Source organism: Lithobates pipiens, unplaced genomic scaffold (genome assembly GCF_037356315.1).
Source record: "Lithobates pipiens isolate NorthernLeopardFrog02 unplaced genomic scaffold, aLitPip1_a1.2 Scaffold_3, whole genome shotgun sequence".
In the NCBI taxonomy this organism is placed as follows: Eukaryota; Metazoa; Chordata; class Amphibia; order Anura; family Ranidae; genus Lithobates; species Lithobates pipiens.
In genome coordinates this window covers 148050699-148072598 of record NW_027507790.1, presented here as the reverse complement: position 1 = coordinate 148072598, position 21900 = coordinate 148050699, and the positions used below count along the sequence as shown (strand labels likewise).

Sequence of the window (21900 nt, the reverse complement as noted above, 5' to 3'; positions counted from 1 at the left end):
TTCCCGTCTCCAAGGTCAGCAGGGGTGGATGCCCTAGTCCAGCCATGGAACTTTCATAGTGGATATGCGTTTTCTCCGACTCGGGTCGCAGAGTGTCGGAGATTCAAGCACTAGGATCACAGGAACTCTACATCACCTTTTTCCCCAGACAGGGTGGTTTTGCAGCCCATTCATCAATTCATTCCTAAAGTGCCTTCAGTCTACCATCTCAACCAGGAATGGGTTCTTCCAGCATTGGGGGAGGACCCAGCCTCCTCAAGGCTGCACGTGTTGGATGTAGCCAGGTCCCCAAGACACTATTTAAATTTGACATAACAGGTCAGCAAAGATTAATGGCTATTATCCCAAAGAACGTTAAAAGGGGAATGGCAGCATCCAAAATGACCTTGGCAAGCTGGATTGTGAGGTTAATCCAAAGAGCATATCGGACTAGTGGTCTTCCAGTTCCAGATGCGGTCAATGGGCATTCAACGTGGGGAATAGCCTCCTCTTGGGCAGCCTTGGTGCGGTCTCCCCGAGACAATTTGCAGAGCGGCTAGTTGGTAGTCCTGCAACACTTTCATGTTGCTCTATAGTGTAGACACAGCGGTTCTTACTTTCCAAGAATTTGGGGAAAAAACCTTGCAGTTACCTGTGCTGTAGTTTTCATAAAATTTCTTATTGCAATACCCTCCCTGTAAACAAGTTATTTACCATTGGTATGCTGCCATGGAGGCACCATGAAAAGGAAAATTGCACTTACCTTTCCATAATTTTCCTTTCCTGGTGCCTACACAAGGCAGCATACACCCTCCCTTCAATAATCCTTAATGTTCTGAGGTCTAGTTACAAGAATACTGGTAGAGGGGAACAACTCTTATTTAGAGAGTTAAAGTGGTCTGTGGGTTGGTCGGAGGCAGAGCAACCAACTCCATTGGTATGCTGCCATGGATAGACACCAGGAAAGGAAAATTACGGAAAGGTAAGTATTAAATTAAAACAAATACAATGATATCAGACTTGAATACAGTATAATGGAAGTACCTGGAAAGAAGCGTGCGGCTCTTTGCAGGGACTTCAAAGCATTTTGCTTCTCATTGTCACATGCCAGAGTCCCGGCTGCTAATTCATTCACTGCAGTGTACAGCAGAGATTTCTGAGGAATAGAGGAATGCATCAGTTTTATTTTCACTTAATTGTAAAGTTTGTTCTGAAAGAGAAAAAAAAAAAAAAAAGAACATGATAAATGAGCAAACCTTTGCTTGGCTTTGGCTTAGGGTTTGAGCCACGATGCCTGCGACTGCACCACCCTAAAAACAAGAAGAGTAGGTGTTAGTATACTAAAGTCATGCATTAACATATAAATATATTTTCAGTATGCATAGCAAGATGACAGAAGAACAAAATGTAGGTTAAAAAACAGTAATCACAATAAGCTACGCGAGTTCTGAAAAAACGCTTTTTTTACCAAGTGATATACAACACAGTGGGGTCGATTAGAGAGTGCAAAATTTGCTGCAGCTGTGCATGGTAACCAATCATCTTCTAACTTCAGCTTATTCAATTATGCTTTGACAAAAAAAAAAAAATGGAAGCTGATTGGTTTCTATGCAGAACTGAATCAGATTTTGCACTCCCAAGTGTGATCCACACTATTCCAGAGACTAGATGAAGACCATAAGTAAGCACAACTCAATATTCCATCTTCTGCTTAGCCACAAACACAAAAGATAATATTGAGAATACACCAACTGTAATAACAGCTATCATACAGTAGAGGGAGCATGGTGATTTTTTTTTTTTATTATTACTGCTATAACAGACTACTATAGAAAGTATATTTAGATGTAACTTATGAGTTAGTAGGCACATTTTTTCCTGATCTTAACAAATGACTCACACTGCAAAGCTGTAATATGAAAGCAGAGGAAGATGGCAATAGGAAGTCTAAACTACAACAGAAAATTAAAGAATACAGTAAATTATCCCCACAATTCACATTAGGTCTGGATTATTACTGTAGCGCCAATCAAAGCAAATTGTATTTCAGCATAGGAGCCCATCACCATCAAACTTTCTAGTATCACTTTCTAGTATCAACTGGAAATACAGACATTTCTTATTTGAAACACATTAAGGACCCATTATTATTTCACTGGCACCCAGAACAGCAAGGTGTACTGTTTTGATTTGTATCATTACAGGTGGAACTTAGTATCGGGCCAGGTCCTGGCTTCAGTGGATGGAAATATACTCTTGTTGGACTTTAATCAGGAAATCAGAAACTGTCAACTTTTTATTTATGCTGGAAAACACCACTTTATGCCAAATAAAAATCCACTGTTCCATTCAAACACAATAGATTAGAACAAATGAAACTGTTGAAAAACATGAGTGCTGTCCACACAGTGCTGGTCAGATCTGCAGGTCAACTGTCTTTACCTTGCCATTATTTGGAGTGTATTGGGGAACCAGCCTTGACAGAAGATTCCACAACTCTGGATTGCCTGGATGGCTGAACAGATAAACAGGAAAATACCAAATATTTGTGACTGACATGGATGATAAGGACAGTTATTAATTATAATAGCAGTAGCTCAACAAAACCACTATCAGGTTTACAACATAATAGGATTTTTAAAACAGCTTACCTGTAAAATTATTTTCTTTGATGTACATCAGGGGACACCGAGCCGTAGTACTTACTACGTGGGTTATATCAGCGTATCAGGTGCTGGACACTGGCACGCCCCTTAAGGCGTGAACTTCCCCCATATAACCCCTCCCCCAAGCAATCAAAGTGTATAAGAAGAAGGGAGGGACCACTGTGTCTCCTGATGTGCATCAAAGAAAAGGATTTTACAGGTAAGCGGTTTTAAAAATCCTATTTTCTTTTCTTACATCAAGGGACATAGAGCCGTAGTACTTACTACGTGGGATGTTCCATAGCAATGGCAACTGAAGGGGGGAGACACAACAAAAAAGGAAGTCAGAGTACTTATACTGCAGCCTGCAGTACGCTGCACCCAAAGGCAGAATCCTCCTGACCCTTAACATTGATTTGATAAAATCTGGTAAATGTATGAACTGAAGACCATGTCGCTGCTTTACAAATCTGAGCCGCAGAGGCCTGATGATGCACTGCCCAGGAGCCCTGGTAGAGTGTGCCTTAATATGAAAAGGAGGAATCTTCCTCTATAAACCCTAAGCCTGTACAATGACTTGACAAATCCACTTGGCAATAGTGGATTTAGATTGCTGCCTGTCCTCTCCTTGGACCATCTGGCAGAATAAACAAAATACCTGTCTTACAAACCTGAGCGGTCGCCTTTAAATACACTCTGACGGCCCTTACTACATCAAGGGAATGTAGCAACCTCTCTTCCCTAGATTGAGCTCTGGGAAGAATGAAGGAAGAACAATATCTTGGTTTAAGTCAGTGTTTCTCAATTCCAGTCCTCATGGCCCACTAACAGGTCATGTTTTCAGGCTTTCCATTATTTTGCACAGGTGATTTGATCAGTTTCACTGCCTTAGTAATTACCCCAGCTGTTTCATCTGAGGGAAATCCTGAAAACATGACCTGTTAGTGGGCCATGAGGACTGGAATTGAGAAACACTGGTTTAAGTGAAACCCTGTCACTACCTTTGGCAGGAATTCAGGATGAGGGCGTAAAACCACCTTATCCTTATGCATAATCAGATATGGCTCCTTACAAGATAGAGCCGCTAGTTCAGAAACTCTTCTGGCAGAAGAAATGGCAACCAGAAATACTATCTTTCTGGTCAACAGAACCAAGGGAATCTCCCGTAAAGGTTTAAAATGCTGCTTTTGTAAAGCCGACAGGACCAAATTCAAATCCCAAGGATTTAGGGGTGTCTTGATCAGAGGACTGATCCGTGTTACCCCCTGCACAAAGCTACGCACTAAAGAGTGAGAAGCTAAAGGCCGCTGAAAGAATACTGACAAGGCCAAGATTTGGTCCTTGATGGTATTCAAGGCCAGATTCATCTCTAATCCCATTTGTAGAAACTCAAGGATTCTACCTCTAACAGATTTCCCGGGGTCCCTGGATCCACACCAGGCAACATATGCCTTCCAGACTCTATAGTAAATGATCCTGGAAGCTGGCTTCCTGGCATTAACCTCCCTGGAGGTAATCCTGAGTTTGGCTCGGGCTGGGATTTCAGGACCACGAGCGGTAACCCCGAGCCAGGCTCGGGATCGCATGGCTGGATACAGGGAGAGTTACTTACCTTGTCCCCTGAATCCAGCGATGTCCCCCCGCTGTGTGTGCGAGCCGTCCTCCGCTCGATTCACACAGTGCCCGAGTGCCGCCGAGCTCCGTCCCCTGCGACGTTACGACGCACGGGAGTGGAGATCGGCGCCAAATTCACAAAAAAGTAAAAATACACAAATACACATACAGTACTGTAATCTTACAGATTACAGTACTGAATAAAAAAAAATACACATCCCCTTTGTCCCTAGTGGTCTGTCCAGTGCCCTGCATGCACTTTTATATTATAAATACTGTTTTTTTTTCTGCCTGGAATTTGGAGATTGTCCATAGCAACCAAAAGTTGTCCCTTTATGTTAAAAGTGATTTTAGACCAGCTAGAAAACAGCGATAATAAATTAGTATCACTTGCACAATTGAGCGATAGCGATTTGTGGGGAGATCCGTCATCAAACACCAAATCTAATGACAGCGATAATTATGCAAATGAGCCTAAGAATTGCAGGCCTACAATATAAAACGCCAAATTTCCATGCAAAATAATTGTATCGCTTTCAGCACCTAAATCAGAAATAATCATACCGCCAGGGAGGTTAATCAAGGTAGATATGACTGAAGGAGATGACCCACGACCCCTTAGGATGTGGTTCTCAATAGCCAGACCTTCAAATTTAGCGTCTGTAAGGTAGGATGGAATACCAGACCCTGCGAAAGAAGGTCCGGCCGAAATGGTAGAGTCCAGGGAACGCCTACTGCCATCTTTATAATCTCGGTGAACCAAGGCCTTCTGGGCCAAGCTGGGGCCACAAGAATCACCTCCTTTTGTTCCTGCCTGATCCTGCTAAGAAGACGCAGAAGTAGCAGAACTAGAGGAAATGCATAGATCAGAGAAAACTGATCCCATGGGAAAATGAATGCGCCCGTTCCGCAAGCTAGTGGATAAAGTTGTCGACTTTGTTGTTAAATCTGGACGCGAACAGGTCCACGTCCAGAGTACCCCATCTCTGATATATTGCAAGAAAGATGTCGGGGTGACCACTCTACTGGAAACAGTTGTTGGCGGCTCAAGTAGCCCGCTTGTCAATTCTCTATCCCGGGAATGAACACTGCTGGTAGGCCAGGGACGTTGTGTTTTGCCCAAGACAAAAACGTGATTCACCTCTCTCTGAGCTGCAAGACTCCTCATGCCCCCCTGGTGATTGATGCAAGCCACAGCCGTGGCATTGTCAGACTGAATCCTGACAGGACAGCCCCTCAGTCTGACCGTCCAGGCTCTTAAAGCCAGACGGATTGCCCCAATTTCCAAAATATTAATAGGCAAGGTCCTTTCCAACCTGGACCACTTTCCCTGGACAGAATCCTCTTCCAGGACCGCTCCCCAGCCTGAAAGACTGGCATCCGTGGTTACTACCTTCCAGGTGGAAGGTAGAAATGTCCTTCCCTTTTGAAGGTTGCTGGATATCAGCCACAAATTCAGGCTCTGACGTACTTCGGGAGCAAGCTGAATCGCAAAATCTAAGGCCTGAACCTTTTTGTTCCAGGCTGACAGGATTGCGCTTTGTAGCAATCTTGAATGAAACTGTGCGTAAGGGATGGCCTCGAAGGAGGCCACCATCTTCCCCAATAATATCATGCACAACTGAATGGAAGGCTTCTTCTTTGCCTTGATGAGATGAATTAGTTCTACAATGGAACGGATTCTCTTTGGAGGTAGAAATACCTTTCCCTGCCTGGTATCCGATTAGTCCCAGGTACTATACTGGAGGAGCTGTGGCTAGACCAAATGGCAGGGCCACAAACTGAAAGTGACGGTTTTCTACTATGAAACTTAGAAACTTCTGGTGAGCGGGAAATATTGGCACATGAAAATAGGCATCCTTGATATCGATTGAAGCCAAAAATTCTACTCCTTGGAGGATGGCTACTACGGACCAAATTGATTCCATGCGGAGGGATTGGATGCACAAGTGCTGATTTAGATCTCTGAGATCTAAAATAGGTCTTACTTCCCCGTTTGGTTTCGGGACCGTGAAGAGGTCTGCATAAAAACCTGTGCCCTGTTCCTCTAAGGGAACCTCTGATATGACTGCCATGGCTAGCAGATGGTCCAGTGCTAGAAGGAGAGCCGCATTCTTTTCTGGGTCCTTGGAAACCCCTGACCTTAGAAACTGGGGCAACGTCAAAACTCAGAACTCCAGTTTGTAACCTAGAGACACCGCAGAACCCACCCATTTGTCTTGACATTGCTCCTACCAGACCTTTGAAAATTGCAGGAGCCTTCCCCCCACCCGAGCGAGTGGGGGCGCCCCTTCATAAGGAGGCTTTAGTACTCTGCTTGGTGGGCTTCTTTCCCCAAGATCTTTTCTGACCTTGGTGCTGTGCCTGGGGTTTCCACCTTGAACCTGATGGCTGAGGTCGTCGAGACTTTACTGGCAACAGAGAGCTCTTGCCATTGGAAATCATTTGTAAGTATTTAGCCAAATCTTCTCTGAATAGCCATTCATGATGAAAAGGGAAACTGGTTAGGAGCTTCTTACACGGTGCTTCGGCTGACCAACTCTTAAGCCAAAGAACTTTCTGAGAATGCACTAGTCCCAACATCAGACGTGAAATCTGAATGGAGGCATCTCTCATAGCATCTACTGTGAAACACAGTGCATCTGCTAAATCAGCGTACTGCTGAACCTGTTCAACAGGTAAAAATGTAAGCATCTCCTCAAATTGTTCCTTAATGGCCTGGGAAACACCCTTTGTGGCCAGAACCTGCTGCACTGCTGAACCAGCTAAAGCCATCTGGTTCTTAGAAAGGTGCTCCAGCTTCTTATCTGCTGAGTCCTTCAACATGAGTGCATTATCAATCGGACATGTGAGGTTCTTATTTACGGAGGTAATCGCAGCATCAACCGCTGGAATCCCCCATTTCTTATAGAAATCCTCTTTCATAGCATACAGTTTGGCAAACCTCTTAGGAGAATAAAACTGCTTATCCAGATGCTCCCACTCTGCGTACATAAGCTTTCTTAGCCACGCATTGGATAGGAAAGGCATCCCCAGCCGGAGGAGGTTTTAATGATCCTAACTTAGAGATGGGATCATCAGGAGCCTGTGCTGCAGGTAGCAAAAAGGTTGACTGAACCAACTGAGTGAGAGCCTGCACAAGCAAGCTCTCTTGCAGTGATACTCCTTCCGTGTAAGGATCCTCAGAAGAGGATAAGCCAGTATCTTCCATATCTCTAGGAAGATCTGCCTGATCCCTGGCATCCTGAACCTCCAGAGGAGGCTCTTGAGCACTTGAAGGGGGATCTACTGCGTTTAATCCTGCTCTGAAGGGATAAAATCGCATCAAGCTTTTTCTCTAAGCCAGCAATGGTAGAGGACAACACTTCACGTGTGACATATTCAGGGGCTGAAGCGTCTTGAGCAACTGCAATAACCGCTTCCCCTGATGGTTCAATCTGACCGGCTGCAACACTCTCAGAAGAGGAAGACATTCTTTTGGACAGGGTCTTAGGTTGTTGTGACACCCTAGAACCCTTAGAGGAGTTCTTTGCCCCCTTGCCACTCACAGCTTACAGTACAAAACAGAGGCACTACCAGCAAAAGAATGTAACACTTGCTAGGCTATAGTACAGTACAATAACTGCTATTAGCCCTAGCTATACAGTACAATGTTGTCAACAAAAGGGAGATGCCTGTGTCACCAAACCTGACCAGCAACCACTCTGCTCTGTCCCTCCACTGCCAGACTGCAGCTGTGCCTGTGTAATTTAAATGACTTCCTCCACGTGTGGCCGGCGTCTGATGCCATTTAGCCATGCCCCCGCACGAAAACCCTCCCTTCCTCTTTCAACTAGGGAAGTGTGTGAGCACCAGCAACATGGCAGTCGGGGGGTAAAACGGTCGCGATTTGCCCCAAAAAAACTTTTTTTTCTTCTTTAAGAAAAAAGAGGCAGCTGGCTGAAATTCAAGGAGTTAAAAACCGCCAATCTGGAGGCCCAGGAAGTGATCAGAACCCCCCTTCATACCTGAGGGTCTGAGCTGGCTTGAACAGAGAGGAGAGTGAAGGCTTCTGCTGTTTCCAGCATCAGAATGGTGAGTGTTCAATACAGCCTCCAGTGGTGACACAGACGTGACATGACAACACAATACATGGAGAGATTCGTTGCTGAAAATCTCCCCTACCTTTCCTCGCTGCAGGGTTTTATCAGAGATAAAAACCCAATCTTCGCCCTTCACCGTAGGCTCCGAGACCTTGAAAGGAAACCTTCAGGAACAGGGGTACACTCAGGTAATCCCGCAATCCTGGACCTGCGAGAAGACCCTGCTAGTAAACTTTTCTTGGCCTCACTACCAAAAAGAACTGGATCCCAGGGCCCAGCTTAAAAGCATTCGCAAGCAAAACCTTGTGTCTTCGGATGACGAGGCTCGGGTACCATTCATTTAATCCATTACCGAGATATCAGAACGGATCCGGTCAGGACGGTTGGCTTGCATTAAAGGATTACTGCCCGTGGAGCTCAGCACATATATCCTTACACATACCCAACAACTTAGACACTGGCGAAAAAAACGGAGGACTCCCAGTAGTGGGAGGGGTTATATGGGGGAAGCTCACCCCTTAAGGGGCTTGTCAGTGTCCAGCACCTGATTCGCAGATATAACCCACGTAGTAAGTACTACGGCTCTGTGTCCCCTGAAAAGAAAAAAGAAAAAAAAAATGTATGTATATATATATATATATATATATATATATATATATATATATATATATATATTATAGATAGATAGATAGATAGAATATATATATATATATAGTACAGACCAAAAGTTTTGACACACCTTCTCATTCAAAGAGTTTTCTTTATTTTCATGACTATGAAAATTGTAGATTCACACTGAAGGCATCAAAACTATGAATTAACACATGTGGAATTATATACTTAACAAAAAAGTGTGAAACAACTGAAAATAGGTCTTATATTCTAGGGTCTTCAAAGTAGCCACCTTTTGCTTTGATTACTGCTTCACACACTCTTGGCATTCTGTTGATGAGCTTCAAGAGGTAGTCACCTGAAATGGTTTTCACTTCACAGGTATGCCCTGTCAGGTTTAATAAGTGGGATTTCAAGCCTTATAAATGGGGTTGGGACCATCAGTTGTGTTGTGCAGGAGGTGGATACAGTACACAGCTGATAGTCCTACTGAATAGACTGTTAGAATTTGTATTATGGCAAGAAAAAAACAGCCAAGTAAAGAAAAACGAGTGGCCATCATTACTTTAAGAAATTAAGGTCAGTCAGTCCGAACAATTGGGAAAACTTTGAAAGTGTCCCCAAGTGCAGTGGCAAAAACCATCAAGTACTACAAAGAAACTGGCTCACATGAGGACCGCCCCAGGAAAGGAAGACCAAGAGTCACCTCTGCTGCGGACGATAAGTTCATCCGAGTCACCAGCCTCAGAAATCGCAGGTTAACAGCAGCTCAGATTAGAGAACAGGTCAATGCCACACAGAGTTCTAGAAGCAGACACATCTCTAGAACAACTGTTAAGAGGGGACTGTGTGAATCAGGCCTTCATGGCAAAATAGCTGCTAGGAAACCACTGCTGAGGACAGGCAACAAGCAGAAAAGACTTGTTTGGGCTAAAGAACACAAGGAATGGACATTAGACCAGTGGAAATCTGTGCTTTGGTCTGACGAGTCCAAGTTTGAGATCTTTGGTTCCAACCACCGTGTCTTTGTGCGATGCAGAAGAGGTGAACGGATGGACTCTACATGCCTGGTTCCCACCGTGAAGCATGGAGGAGGAGGTGTGATGGTGTGGGGGTGCTTTGCTGGTGACACTGTTGGGGATTTATTCAAAATTGAAGGCATACTGAACCAGCATGGCTACCACAGCATCTTGCAGCGGCCTGCTATTCCCTCCGGTTTGCGTTTAGTTGGACCATCATTTATTTTTCAACAGGACAATGACCCCAAACACACCTCCAGGCTGTGTAAGGGCTATTTGACCAAGAAGGAGAGTGATGGGGTGCTGCACCAGATGACCTGGCCTCCACAGTCACCGGACCTGAACCCAATCAAGATGGTTTGGGGTGAGCTGGACCGCAGAGTGAAGGCAAAAGGGCCAACAAGTGCTAAGCATCTCTGGGAACTCCTTCAAGACTGTTCGAAAGCCATTTCAGATGACTACCTCTTGAAGCTCATCAACAGAATGTCAAGAGTGTGCGGAGCAGTAATCAAAGCAAAAGGTGGCTACTTTGAAGAACCTAGAATATAAGGCATATTTTCAGTTGTTTCACACTTTTTTGTTCAGTATATAATTCCACATGTGTTAATTCATAGTTTTGATGCCTTCAGTGTGAATCTACAATTTTCATAGTCATGAAAATAAAGAAAACGCTTTGAATGAGAAGGTGTGTCAAAACTTTTGGTCTGTACTATGTGTATATTTTATATATATATATATATATATATATATATATATATATATATATATATATATATATATATATATATATATATATATATATATATATATTTTTTTTTTTTTACAATGCCCACTCAATATCAGCTCACATCCTTGGGTCATCTTTTCCCATGCAGTTTGGCTGTGCCAATGTGCCTCTTTGCAGTCATTGCACTCATGTGTACCAACAGTCACCTCATGCCACTGTCACAATACATTCCAATGTCACACTCATACACACAATATACAGTCAGGTCCATAAATATTGGGACATCGACACAATTCTAATCTTTTTGGAGCTATACACAACCACAATGGATTTGAAATGAAAACAACAAGATATGCTTTAACTGCAGACTTTCAGCTTTAATTTGAGGGTATATACACATCCAAATCAGGTGAACAGTGTAGGAATTACAACAGTTTGTATATGTGCCTCCCCACTTTTTAGGGGCCAAAAAAAGTAATGGGACAGATTAACAATCATTCAGACTTTCACTTTTAATACTTGGTTGCAAATCCTTTGCAGTCAATTGCAGCCTGAAGTCTGGAACGCATAGATATCACCAGATGCTGGGTTTTATCCCTGGTGATGCTCTGCCAGGCCTCTACTGTAACTGTCTTCAGTTCCTGCTTGTTCTCGTTTCCCTTCAGTTTTGTCTTCAGCAAGTGAAATGCATGATCAATCGGATTCAGGTCAGGTGATTGACTTAGCCATTGCATAACATTCCACTTCTTTCCCTTAAAAATCTCTTTGGTTGCTTTCGCAGTATGCTTCGGGTCGTTGTACATTTGCACTGTGAAGCGCCATCCAATAAGTTCTGAAGCATTTTGCTGAATATGAGCAGATAATATTGCCCAAAACACTTCAGAATTCATCCTGCTGCTTTTGTCAGCAGTCACGTCATCAATGAATACAAGAGAACCAGTTCCATTGGCAGCCATACATGCCCACGCCATGACACTACCACCACCATGCTTCACTGATGAGGTGGTATGCTTTGGATCATGAGCAGTTCCTTTCCTTCTCCATACTCTTCTCTTTCCATCACTCTGGTACAAATTGATCTTGGTCTCATCTGTCCATAGGATGTTGTTCCAGAACTGTGAAGGCTTTTTTAGATGTTGTTTGTCAAACTCTAATCTGGCCTTCCTGGTTTTGAGACTCACCAATGGTTTACATCTTGTGGTGAACCCTCTGTATTCACTCTGGTGAAGTCTTCTCTTGATTGTTGACTTTTACACACATACACCTACTCCTGGAGAGTGTTCTTGATCTGGCCAATTGTTGTGATGGGTGTTTTCTTCACCAGGGAAAGAATTCATCCACCACAGTTGTTTTCTGTGGTCTTCCGGGTTTTTTGGTGTTGCTCACCGGTGCGTTCTTTCTTTTTAAGGATGTTCCAAACAGTTGATTTGGACACACCTAATGTTTTTGCAGCCTAATGATGGCTTGCTTCACTGATAGTGAAGCTCTTTGGATCTCATATTGACAGTTGACAGCAATAGATTCCAAATGCAAATAGCACACTTGAAATGAACTATGGACCTTTTATCTGCTCCTTGTAAATGGAATAATGAGGGAATAACACACACCTGAGCAGATAATTGTCCCATTACTTTTGGTCCCTTAAAAAGTGGGAGGCACATATATTAACTGTTGTAATTTCTACACCGTTCACCTGATTTGGATGTAAATACCCTCAAATTAAAGCAGAAAGTCTGCAGTTAAAGCACATTCTTTTCATTTCAAATGCATTGTGGTGGTGTATAGAGCCAAAAAGATTAGAATTGTGTCGATGTCCCAATATTTATGGACCTGACTGTACCTACACAAATAGTATACAGTATATAAATTAATAAATGGTATGTACACATACTGTACCTCTTGGTTTCTAATGTACCATACCTGGAACAGCTTTGGGCTGGACAATCAGCCTGCTGCTGGATGATCTGTGGGAGCTGCAGAATATGTACTTTAGAAAGGATCCATACTTTCCCCCCCTGCTCCTTTATGTTAATACTGGAACACGCACACGCTCTCCAGGACAGTGACATAGCATGTATTCAATCAAGGATACGCATAATAGCCACAGAAATGCATATTCAAAAAAAGTTAGAACTGACCCAACAATGAAAATTAGAAAGGATAAATACCCTGCAGGAATTATGCAACCTGGTTCCCTGAGAGATATACCAAACTGTTAAGGTAGTTTACTACTCCAGGAGTTTTGGGTGGAATGACCCATCTATGAAAATTAGAAGGAATAACAAATACCTTGCATAACATTTGGCACATGAACTGTACAATTTACCAGACTGCCTAGGAATATCCCAAGATCCCTACCGGAAATATTTTTAGGCAGGCAGCCATTACAAACGCCAAGCCCCCCCCCCCACATGATGGTAAACAGTATGTACCTGTGGATGGCTTTGCAGGCCTGTCTCTGCACGGCAGGCATCCTCCCTTGCAGAGCATATATGGCAGATGTAATAAGGCACCTTTCATACACGCTATCATTAATTTTAACATGCTTGAGTAACTCATTAAGCGCAGCTGTTGCCAAGGTAACATCCCGCTTTGCCAACCCTAGAGCACAGAGAGCTTGAAGACTTTCGCTGCTGGGTTCCTTCAACATTGAGCTGCGAACAAAGAGCAAAGACAAAACATCACGGATATATTTTATAGTCAATGCCAAATTCACTTTAAAAATATATCTGGCTATATACAAATTTACACTGAGAAGAATATATTTGGATTATCACACAATATATTTTACTTATATTCCTCTTAAGAACAAAAGGCTGCTAGATGTACAGCACTAGATATGGAACAGCCCTGGGACCTCTTTACATTAGTTAGCTAGTTACTACTAGGCAGTGCAGTATTACTATGCTGACTAGTAGTAGTTAGCCACATTCAACTGGATTTGTTATATAATATTGAAGATGTTTTTCAGATTTTCCAAGCCACTTCCCTAGTTCTAAGTGTAATTTGTGTCAGTTCTATTCTGGAGGAATACTGCGCCAAGTGCAACATCATTGAGTATTACTTACTCTGGTCACCGGTTATAAGCCCTGCTAACCCTCTGCATAGAGACCAGGAAGCAAGGATTGAAGCGGGGTTCAGAAAACACAAATGATCTATGGAAATCCTCATCACTGGACCAGTCCTAACTGCTTGCTACACACAACACGTTTCAGAAACGTTATCACGTTTTATCATCTGTATATGCAGTATTATGAGTAGGGATGGGCCCGATGTTCGAGTCGAACGTAAATTTGACTCGAACATCGGGGGTTCACCCGTTTGCCAAATTTAGAACATTATGGGGCTTTTGTGGGAAAGTTGAGCACTCGCACAACGCCCCATAATGCATGCACCTGACCTGCATGCTTTGGCCAATCACAGCAACTGCTGTGAGAGCTATGATTGGTCAATCATGGCTCACGGGGCAAAGTTCATGCCCTACACTATGTGTACATAATGTAATGAATGAGAGCAGCAAAATGAAATTAAAAACTGCTTGCGGCTGTAATGTATTGCCGGATACATACAAATCATTGAAAAAAAATGGCGCAAGTCCCCCCCCCCCCCCAGTCCATTATCAGGGTCCGCTATGGATATTAAAAAAAATAAATGGTATGGGGGTCCCCCCTAAAATCAATACCAGGCCCTTTAGGTCTGGTATGGATTTTAAGGGGAACCCTGCACCAAAAAAAAAAAAAAAAAAAGGGTCCTGCAATGTAAATCCATCTTCAATCACAGCCTGACATCGCGGGACACTTATTTTTTTTTTATAAAAAGTAATTGTCAAAAACCTGTCGCCTGACATTTTTAACTTTTTGGGTGAATGTGTAGGGGTACAATGTACCTGATAACCATTCACATGGGGGGGGAATCTGAGAGCCCCCTCGCTATATTTTTTTTAAAAAATCCATACCAGGCCTCTAAAGGGCCTGGTATGGATTTTAAGGGGGAACCCCCACGCCCTTTTTTTTAATATCATTTTTATAGTTTTTTTTTCAATGATTTTTATCTATATTGCCGGAATCCAACAATACATTAGAGCCGCAAGCAGTTTTAAATTAAATTTTTTTCCTTTAGAAATTTAATTTTGCTGTGGTATTGTTATGGACATGGGAATGATGCACTACTTTATAGGTAGACTAAGGAGACCCGCCAGCCACGATATTTAAAAGAATATTTCATTCTTATTGTTTCACTTTAAGCAGTTTTAAAATCACAGCTTTTTTTTTGCATTGATACATGACCCCTGGGGCAGGACCCGGTCCCTAAACACTTTTTATTGCAATAACTTTTTTTTTTCCCCCCCTTAAAATGACCCAGTGCACATTCTCCCAAGTTATACATCTTGAGAAGTCTTAGTCAAATAAACAAGATAAGGGAACCATGAGTTTGCAGACATATTTATTTCTCCTTCTCAGGACTGAGAAACAAAAATAGGGCTTATTCAAAAAGCTGCCCTATAAACAAACCTTATTAATCATAACAAGTAATCATATTAGCGATAATTCTCATTATAGTATTATTATATTGGAGTAATTATATACATAATTGAACAATGTCACTTATTTTAGTTTTTTTTAATATAAATATATACATATATATATATATATATATATATACATATACACACACACACACATATTTATTGTGTTTGATGTATTCACTGATACATATTAGTCTTCATAATATTCATATGAATGGTATATAGTTAAAATATTGTATATGAATGTGATGTCTAAAAGTTTTTTTTAAAAGCCAGCAGCTACAAATACTGCAGCTGCTGACTTTTAAAATAGTGACACTTACCTGTCCAGCACGCCCGCGATGTCGGCACCCGAAGCCGATCTCTCGATCGTCTCTCGGGTGCTGCCGCCGCCATCTTGGGTATGGGAATCAGGAAGTGGAGCCTTTAGGCTTCATTTCCCGGTTCCCTACTGCGCATGCGCGAGTCGCGCTGCGCAATAAGGATGGACCCGCTGCCTCTGGGATCTGTCTGTTCCCCAGCAGGCAGCGGTGGACTTTCGGAAAGGGGCGTAATCTACGCCCCTTTCCGCAGAGAGCTATCCCGGAAGTGGGTGCAGATACCTGTACTGTACAGGTACCTGCACCCCCCTCCCCCTGAAAGGTGCCAATTGTGGCGCCGGAGGGGGGGAGGAATCCAATGAGCAGAAGGTCCACTTTAGGGTGGACCTCCGCTTTAATGGAGATGTTTAAGTATAAGCCATTATGCTTTTAGTCAAAATGATCTCACTCATGATATGTAGAAGACGACTAATTATGTTATCCAAACTCACTTAGAATCGATATATTTTAGTTCCAGCCACAAAGTCTAATAAGTTTGACACATAAGAGACAACTCTAGATATTTTTTAGTTTTCTGTTAAGCCTAAGTTAAAGGTTAATTGGAGATTGATTTTTGACAACTATGTGTAATTTCCCTATAGGTTTGTCCAGGTTCATGACGTTAAAAGGCATGTCCACACCCACTCCTGGGGGCAATATAGAGAGTTTACACATGAGGCCGCGTACACACGGGCGGACTGTTCGCCCAACTTTGTCCGCTGAACAGTGTTTGGGCGGACAGTCCGCTCGTGTGTGGGCTTTCAGCGGACAGTTGGACGGACAAGGTTTTTCGGAATTTCCGAAAAACTGTCCGCTGAAACCTTGTTTCAGCGAACAGTCCGCTCATGTGTAGGCTTGTTCGTCAAACAAAGTTGCGCGCATGCTCAGAAAGGATTTTCACGCCGAAAGCTATAATGCAGTGTATAGGACGTCGTATTTTTCGTCCCGTCTTATGTGCCGTTCACGTCATCGCGCACGGTTTCAGCAAACTGTTCGTTCGTCGTGTGTGGCCATGTCCGTCCATGCTAATTTTGAGCGGACTGTTTGCCGAAACTGTTGGACGGACAAAGTTGGGCGAACAGTCCGCCCGTGTGTACGCGGCCTCAGAGAGAGGAGATCGAACAATGGAGAGCTGAAAAGAAGGAGGATGGAGAAATGTAGGAATGGTAGAAATCTCCTTTGGGGGATCCACAGCCGATATCTCTCAAAACAAAAATTTCTTAGACCACCGGTAAAGTATTCATTTTCTATTCTATCTATTGACAATTTGATTTTATTAGCATTACTAAACCATTTAATGTTTGTGGCATAGTGTTGAAATTGTTTTGTTTCTAACTGCAGTAGGAAATAATTCAGTTTCAAATATAGTGAAATACACATTGTTGCATATCTCAACAAAAACAATGGTTTTGTTATGATATGATGTTTAACCACCTCAATACAGGGTACTTACACCCCGTTCCTGTCCAGGCCATTTTTTAGCTTTTAGCACTGTCACACTTTGAATGACAATTGCGCAGTCATGGTGCACTGTAACCCTGTGAAATTTTTATCATTTTATTCACACAAATAGAGATTTCTTTTGGTGGTACTTAATCACTTTTTTTTTTTTTTCTTTTTTTTTTTTTAGGAAAAAAAACCCCCAAAGACCAAACATTTAAAAAAATATGTTTTTCTTAGTTTCTGATGGGCACTGATGAGGTGGCACGAATATGCCACACTTATGGGAGCAGTGATGGGCAGCATTGATAGCCAGCACTGATGGCCACTGATTGCTGGCACTTGTGAGCACTGGCTGGCACTGATTGCTGGCAATTGCATCGCTGGCACTTAATTGTAATCAGGGCACCGATGTTCAGTGCCCTGGTTACATCCCTAGATGTCCTCTGTGAGGAGATGCCGTTGATCGGCTCTCCTCTCCTCACAGTCAGTGTGAGGCGAGGAGAATGATTACCGGCATCTCCATGTTTACACGTGACTGGCTGTGATTAGACACAGCCGATCACATGATTAAAAAGCCGCAGATGTTTACACAGATCGGGGTTGCGCTATGTCTTAGCAACATGGTGCGGCCGCCATGCTGCGCGCCCCCAGAGGTGCACGAGAATGGTCGGGCGACTAGTGGTTAAACATAATATTCATCAGGGAATTATCGTTACCATAAATAAGTATTGGTTAAATAACCAAACTCTGTGCACAGTATAACATTTTGTCCGTGCATTTTTAAAGTATAAGCGTTTGAGAAGAAATCATGATATTTCAGATTTATATCTTTTTGTATATCACCAATTATATTTGATATTATTTTGCACTGAATTATTAGTTAATAAATGTATATATTTTAGCACACTGCTATATTCATTCTGTCTTCAAACTAGCATGGATAAAAGAATTTGAATTATTTGGTTGATTTGTGGAAAGACATGAAAATCTCCTTAACCATATGCTTTTTGTATATTTCTATAAACATAATACTGTTAATATTTCAGTATAAACATCTGACATGAGTATATATCGCATCCCTTAATTTTTTTTTGCACTATTTCGTTTGGATACATATGTAAGGAGGGCTGTATGTTATTTACTAAAAATATTATTTTTATTTTTGTGTGCAGCACTATCTTTTTATCTTTATATTTGTTGATGTGGGAACACATTAGGGTGCTAACAGCAGCACTTGTAGAGAGGTTTTTCTTTCTCCTGGAAGACTGTCGGTTGTTCTATCACTATGTAGCTGCTTTTGATTTGCACATTTATACTGAGTTAGAAGAATATAACTTTTTTTCAGCAGATTTTACTACCTACCATTTAAACAGGAGGGTTTTGGCAGAATCGCTGTTGCCTTGGTTGTTCTCAATAATTGCCATGGCGGTGAGGATGTGTGCTTTCTCTTGCTCAGACTTTGCAATAGACAAAGCCGTCTTGTACACTAATCACGTCAGGAAAAAGAAATGTAACAACATGGGTTTTACAAGTTCTTATATTTATGTTGCGCTCTACAAGTCTAATTTCCATACAAGACAGTGAAATCTAATAACCTAATTAAAAAACAGCTAATGTGGAAATAGCTTCAAAAGATTTACAAAGAATGGATAAGGTACATTTGAAAGCAGCAGTTTCATAAACTTTCTACAAAGGAGGAAACGTGTGTAGTCTTTCTATTCCTCTGACAATTATAAATCTTTAATGAATAGGGATGATACAACATACATTTCACAATGCTACTTCAAACAAATTAATTAGGACTGTTTTTTCTTACCTACATAAATAATACAAACTACATTCTTCAAAGCCATTGTGTACAACAACCCTGCTTTTAGTTATGTAGCATTCCCACATGGTTCGCGATCAGAACTCTTTGGCCTGAGAATAAACGTTAGCAGGGGTAGACACATGATAATGGACTTCCGGAGCCAGTCTGTCCAATTCAGGAGTCTGGGGTTTTTTTCTGTTTTTTTTTTAGTTGCCAGCTCAATTGACAACGAGAGAAAACCTAAAAAGGTTAGGTGCCAGCTATAACCAAGCCACATGTCACTACGGCAGGGTGGCTCATACAGGCACCGCAACGTACCTGTACAGCGCAGCTTTCTTGCAGGTTCAGAGCGTGCACCCCCATCTACTCATGGCTGGGATCTGCTAATCGGCTGTGTCCAACCAGAGCCCAGAGTCCTGTGATGACAATCAACACGGGTCTCTGTACAGAGGAATGATCTCTGTTCCTTATTCCTGCAAATTAGGGATAAGAAACAGATACATAGGTAAAAGCAGCACACATTGTTAGGCACTCCGAACACCGGCACCATAATTCCCAGCCAGTGGCATTAGTACAGTGACAGTGTATAACTATTAGCACTGATCACTGTATAAGTGTCACTGGTGATGTCAGTGTCAGTTAGCCAGTTCCCACAAAGTGTCAGATTGACTGCCATGCTATCACAATCCCACTATAAGTCGCTGGTCACCGCCATTACTAGTATAAAAAACACAATTCCAGTACATATATATATAGTAATTTGGGATTTTTATTTTTTACCAAAGATATGTAGCAGAATACATTTGGCCTAAATTCATGAAGAAACTAGATTTTTTTTTTATCCCATTTGTTTTATAACAGAAAGTAAAAACTTTTTTTTGTTGTTTATATAATAAAAAATAAAAAAACCCAGTGGTGATCAAATACCACCAAAAGAAAGCTTTACACGTGTGAAAAAAAGATATACATTTAATTTGAGTACAGCATTGCATAGCCACGCAATTGCCAGTTTAACCACTTTAGGACTGCCGCATGTAATTATACGTCAGCACAATGGCACAGACAGGCACAAGCACGTACCCGTACGTGCCTGCCTTCCAGCGGGTGGGGGGTCCGATCGGACCCCCTCTCGCTGGATGCGGTGGTCCGTTTCGCTTCAGGAGCGATCCGGGGTGAGGGGATGGCCGTTGGTTTCTGGCCATCCCCTCTCGATTGCTCCTGGCGAATGAGAAGTTTTCCCTGCCTGTGATCATTTATTTACTGATCACTGCATTTAGTGTCAGTTGTGACTGTAAAAAGTGTCAGGGCAGTTAGTGTTAGGTCCAGGGTAGCCCCCTACCCCCCCCCCCAATAAAGGTTTAACCCCCGATTGCCCCCAGGTAAGCCTTTCACCTCCTTTTGCCAGTGTCACTAAGCGTTTTTCTGATCGCTGCATTGGTGTCACTGGTGCCGCTAGGTAGCTAGTTTGTTTTTTAGGTTCTCCGCCAGGTTTTTATAGCGTTAGGTACACCCATATACTACCTAATAAATGTTTTAACCCCCTGATTGCCCCTAGAGTTAACCCTATCACCAGCGATCACCGTATAAGTGTCACTGGTGACGCTGGTTAGCCAGTTATTTAGGTTCCCCGTCAGGTTTTTATATAGGGTCAGGAACTACCTAATAAAGGTTTTAACCCCCTGATTGCCCCTAGTTAACCCTTTCACCAGTGATCACCGTATAAGTGTTACGGGTGATGCCGGTTAGTTAGTTTGCTTTTTATAGCATCAGGACACCCACCATTTATTACTCAAAGGTTTAACCCCCTGATCACCCGGCGGTTGATATCAATTAGGTTTTAGGGTCAGATAGGGTCTGCGTCGCCCCAGGCAGCACTAGGTTAGTGCCAGTACCCCTAACACCCACACACAAAGCATACACCTCCCATAGTGGTATAGTATCTGAACAGATCAATATCTGATTAGATCTATACTAGCGCCCCCAGCAGTTTAGGGTTCCAAAAAAACGCATTGTTAGCGGGATCAGCCCAGATACCTGCTAGCACCTGCGTTTTGCCCCTCCGCCCAGCCCACCCAAGTGCAGTATCGATCGATCATTGTCACTTACAAAACACTAAACACATAACTGCAGTGTTCGCAGAGTCAGGCCTGATCCCTGTGATCGCTAACAGTCTTTTTTGGTAGCGTTTTATATTTAAATCCTGAAGGCGGTGCTTGGTTTTCGGGGTCCCGTACGCGGCTAGGCTCCCAAAAAGTCCCACACATGTGGTATCCCTGTACTCAGAAGCAGTAGAATATATTTTGGGGTGCAATTCCACATATAACTATGGCATGTGTGAACAACATATCATTTAGTGACAACTTTTTGTAAAGTTTTTTTTTTGGGCTCAACATGCCTCTCAGCAATTTCCTTGGGTGTCTACTTTCCAAAATGGGATCATTTGGGGGGGGGGGGGTGTTTGTACTGCCCTGCCATTTTAGCACCTCAAGAAATGAGATAGGCAGTCATAAATTAAAAGCTGTGTAAATTCCAGAAAATGTACTCTAGTTTGTAGACGCTATAACTTTTGCGCAAACCAATAAATATACGCTTATTGACATTGTTTTTTACTAAAGACATGTGGCTGAATAAATTTTGGCCTAAATGTATGACTAAAATTGAGTTTGATTTTTCTTATAACAAAAAGTAGAAAATATATTTATTTTTCAAAATTTTCAGTCTTTTTCCATTTATAATCGTAAAAAATAAAAATTGCAGAGGCAATCAAATACCATCAAAAGAAAGCTCTATTTCTGGGAAGAAAAGGATGCAAATTTCGTTTGGGTACAACATTGCATGACCGCGCAATTACCAGTTAAAGCAGTGCAGTGCCAAATTGTAAAAAGACCTCTGGTCCTTAGGCTGACAATTGGTCCGGGGCTTAAGTGGTTAAGTAGCGCAGTACCAAATACCAAAAAATGCCCTGGTCAAGAGGGTAATATCTTCCGGAGCTCAAGTGGTTAAGGAGCATTGGCTACCTGGCTCCTGGGAGTGACCAGCCCTTATATATATATATATATATATATATATATATATATATATATAT

At 42.3% G+C, this 21900-nt stretch overlaps 1 protein-coding gene across 5 annotated transcripts in view; it reads right to left on the bottom strand.

The window, feature by feature from the left end:
- The window catches only part of SKIC3 (SKI3 subunit of superkiller complex), a 204780-nt gene that overhangs the window by 63029 nt on the left and 119851 nt on the right, over positions 1-21900 (bottom strand). For all 5 annotated transcript variants that reach the window (XM_077462372.1, XM_077462378.1, XM_077462373.1 and 2 more), the window contains exons 30-34: positions 18368-18491; positions 13111-13332; positions 2422-2494; positions 1236-1289; positions 1024-1135 (exon numbers count right to left, since the gene is read on the bottom strand). In XM_077462372.1, the coding sequence (XP_077318498.1) occupies positions 1024-1135; positions 1236-1289; positions 2422-2494; positions 13111-13332; positions 18368-18491 (585 nt within the window). The remainder of the gene's footprint in view (positions 1-1023; positions 1136-1235; positions 1290-2421; positions 2495-13110; positions 13333-18367; positions 18492-21900) is intronic.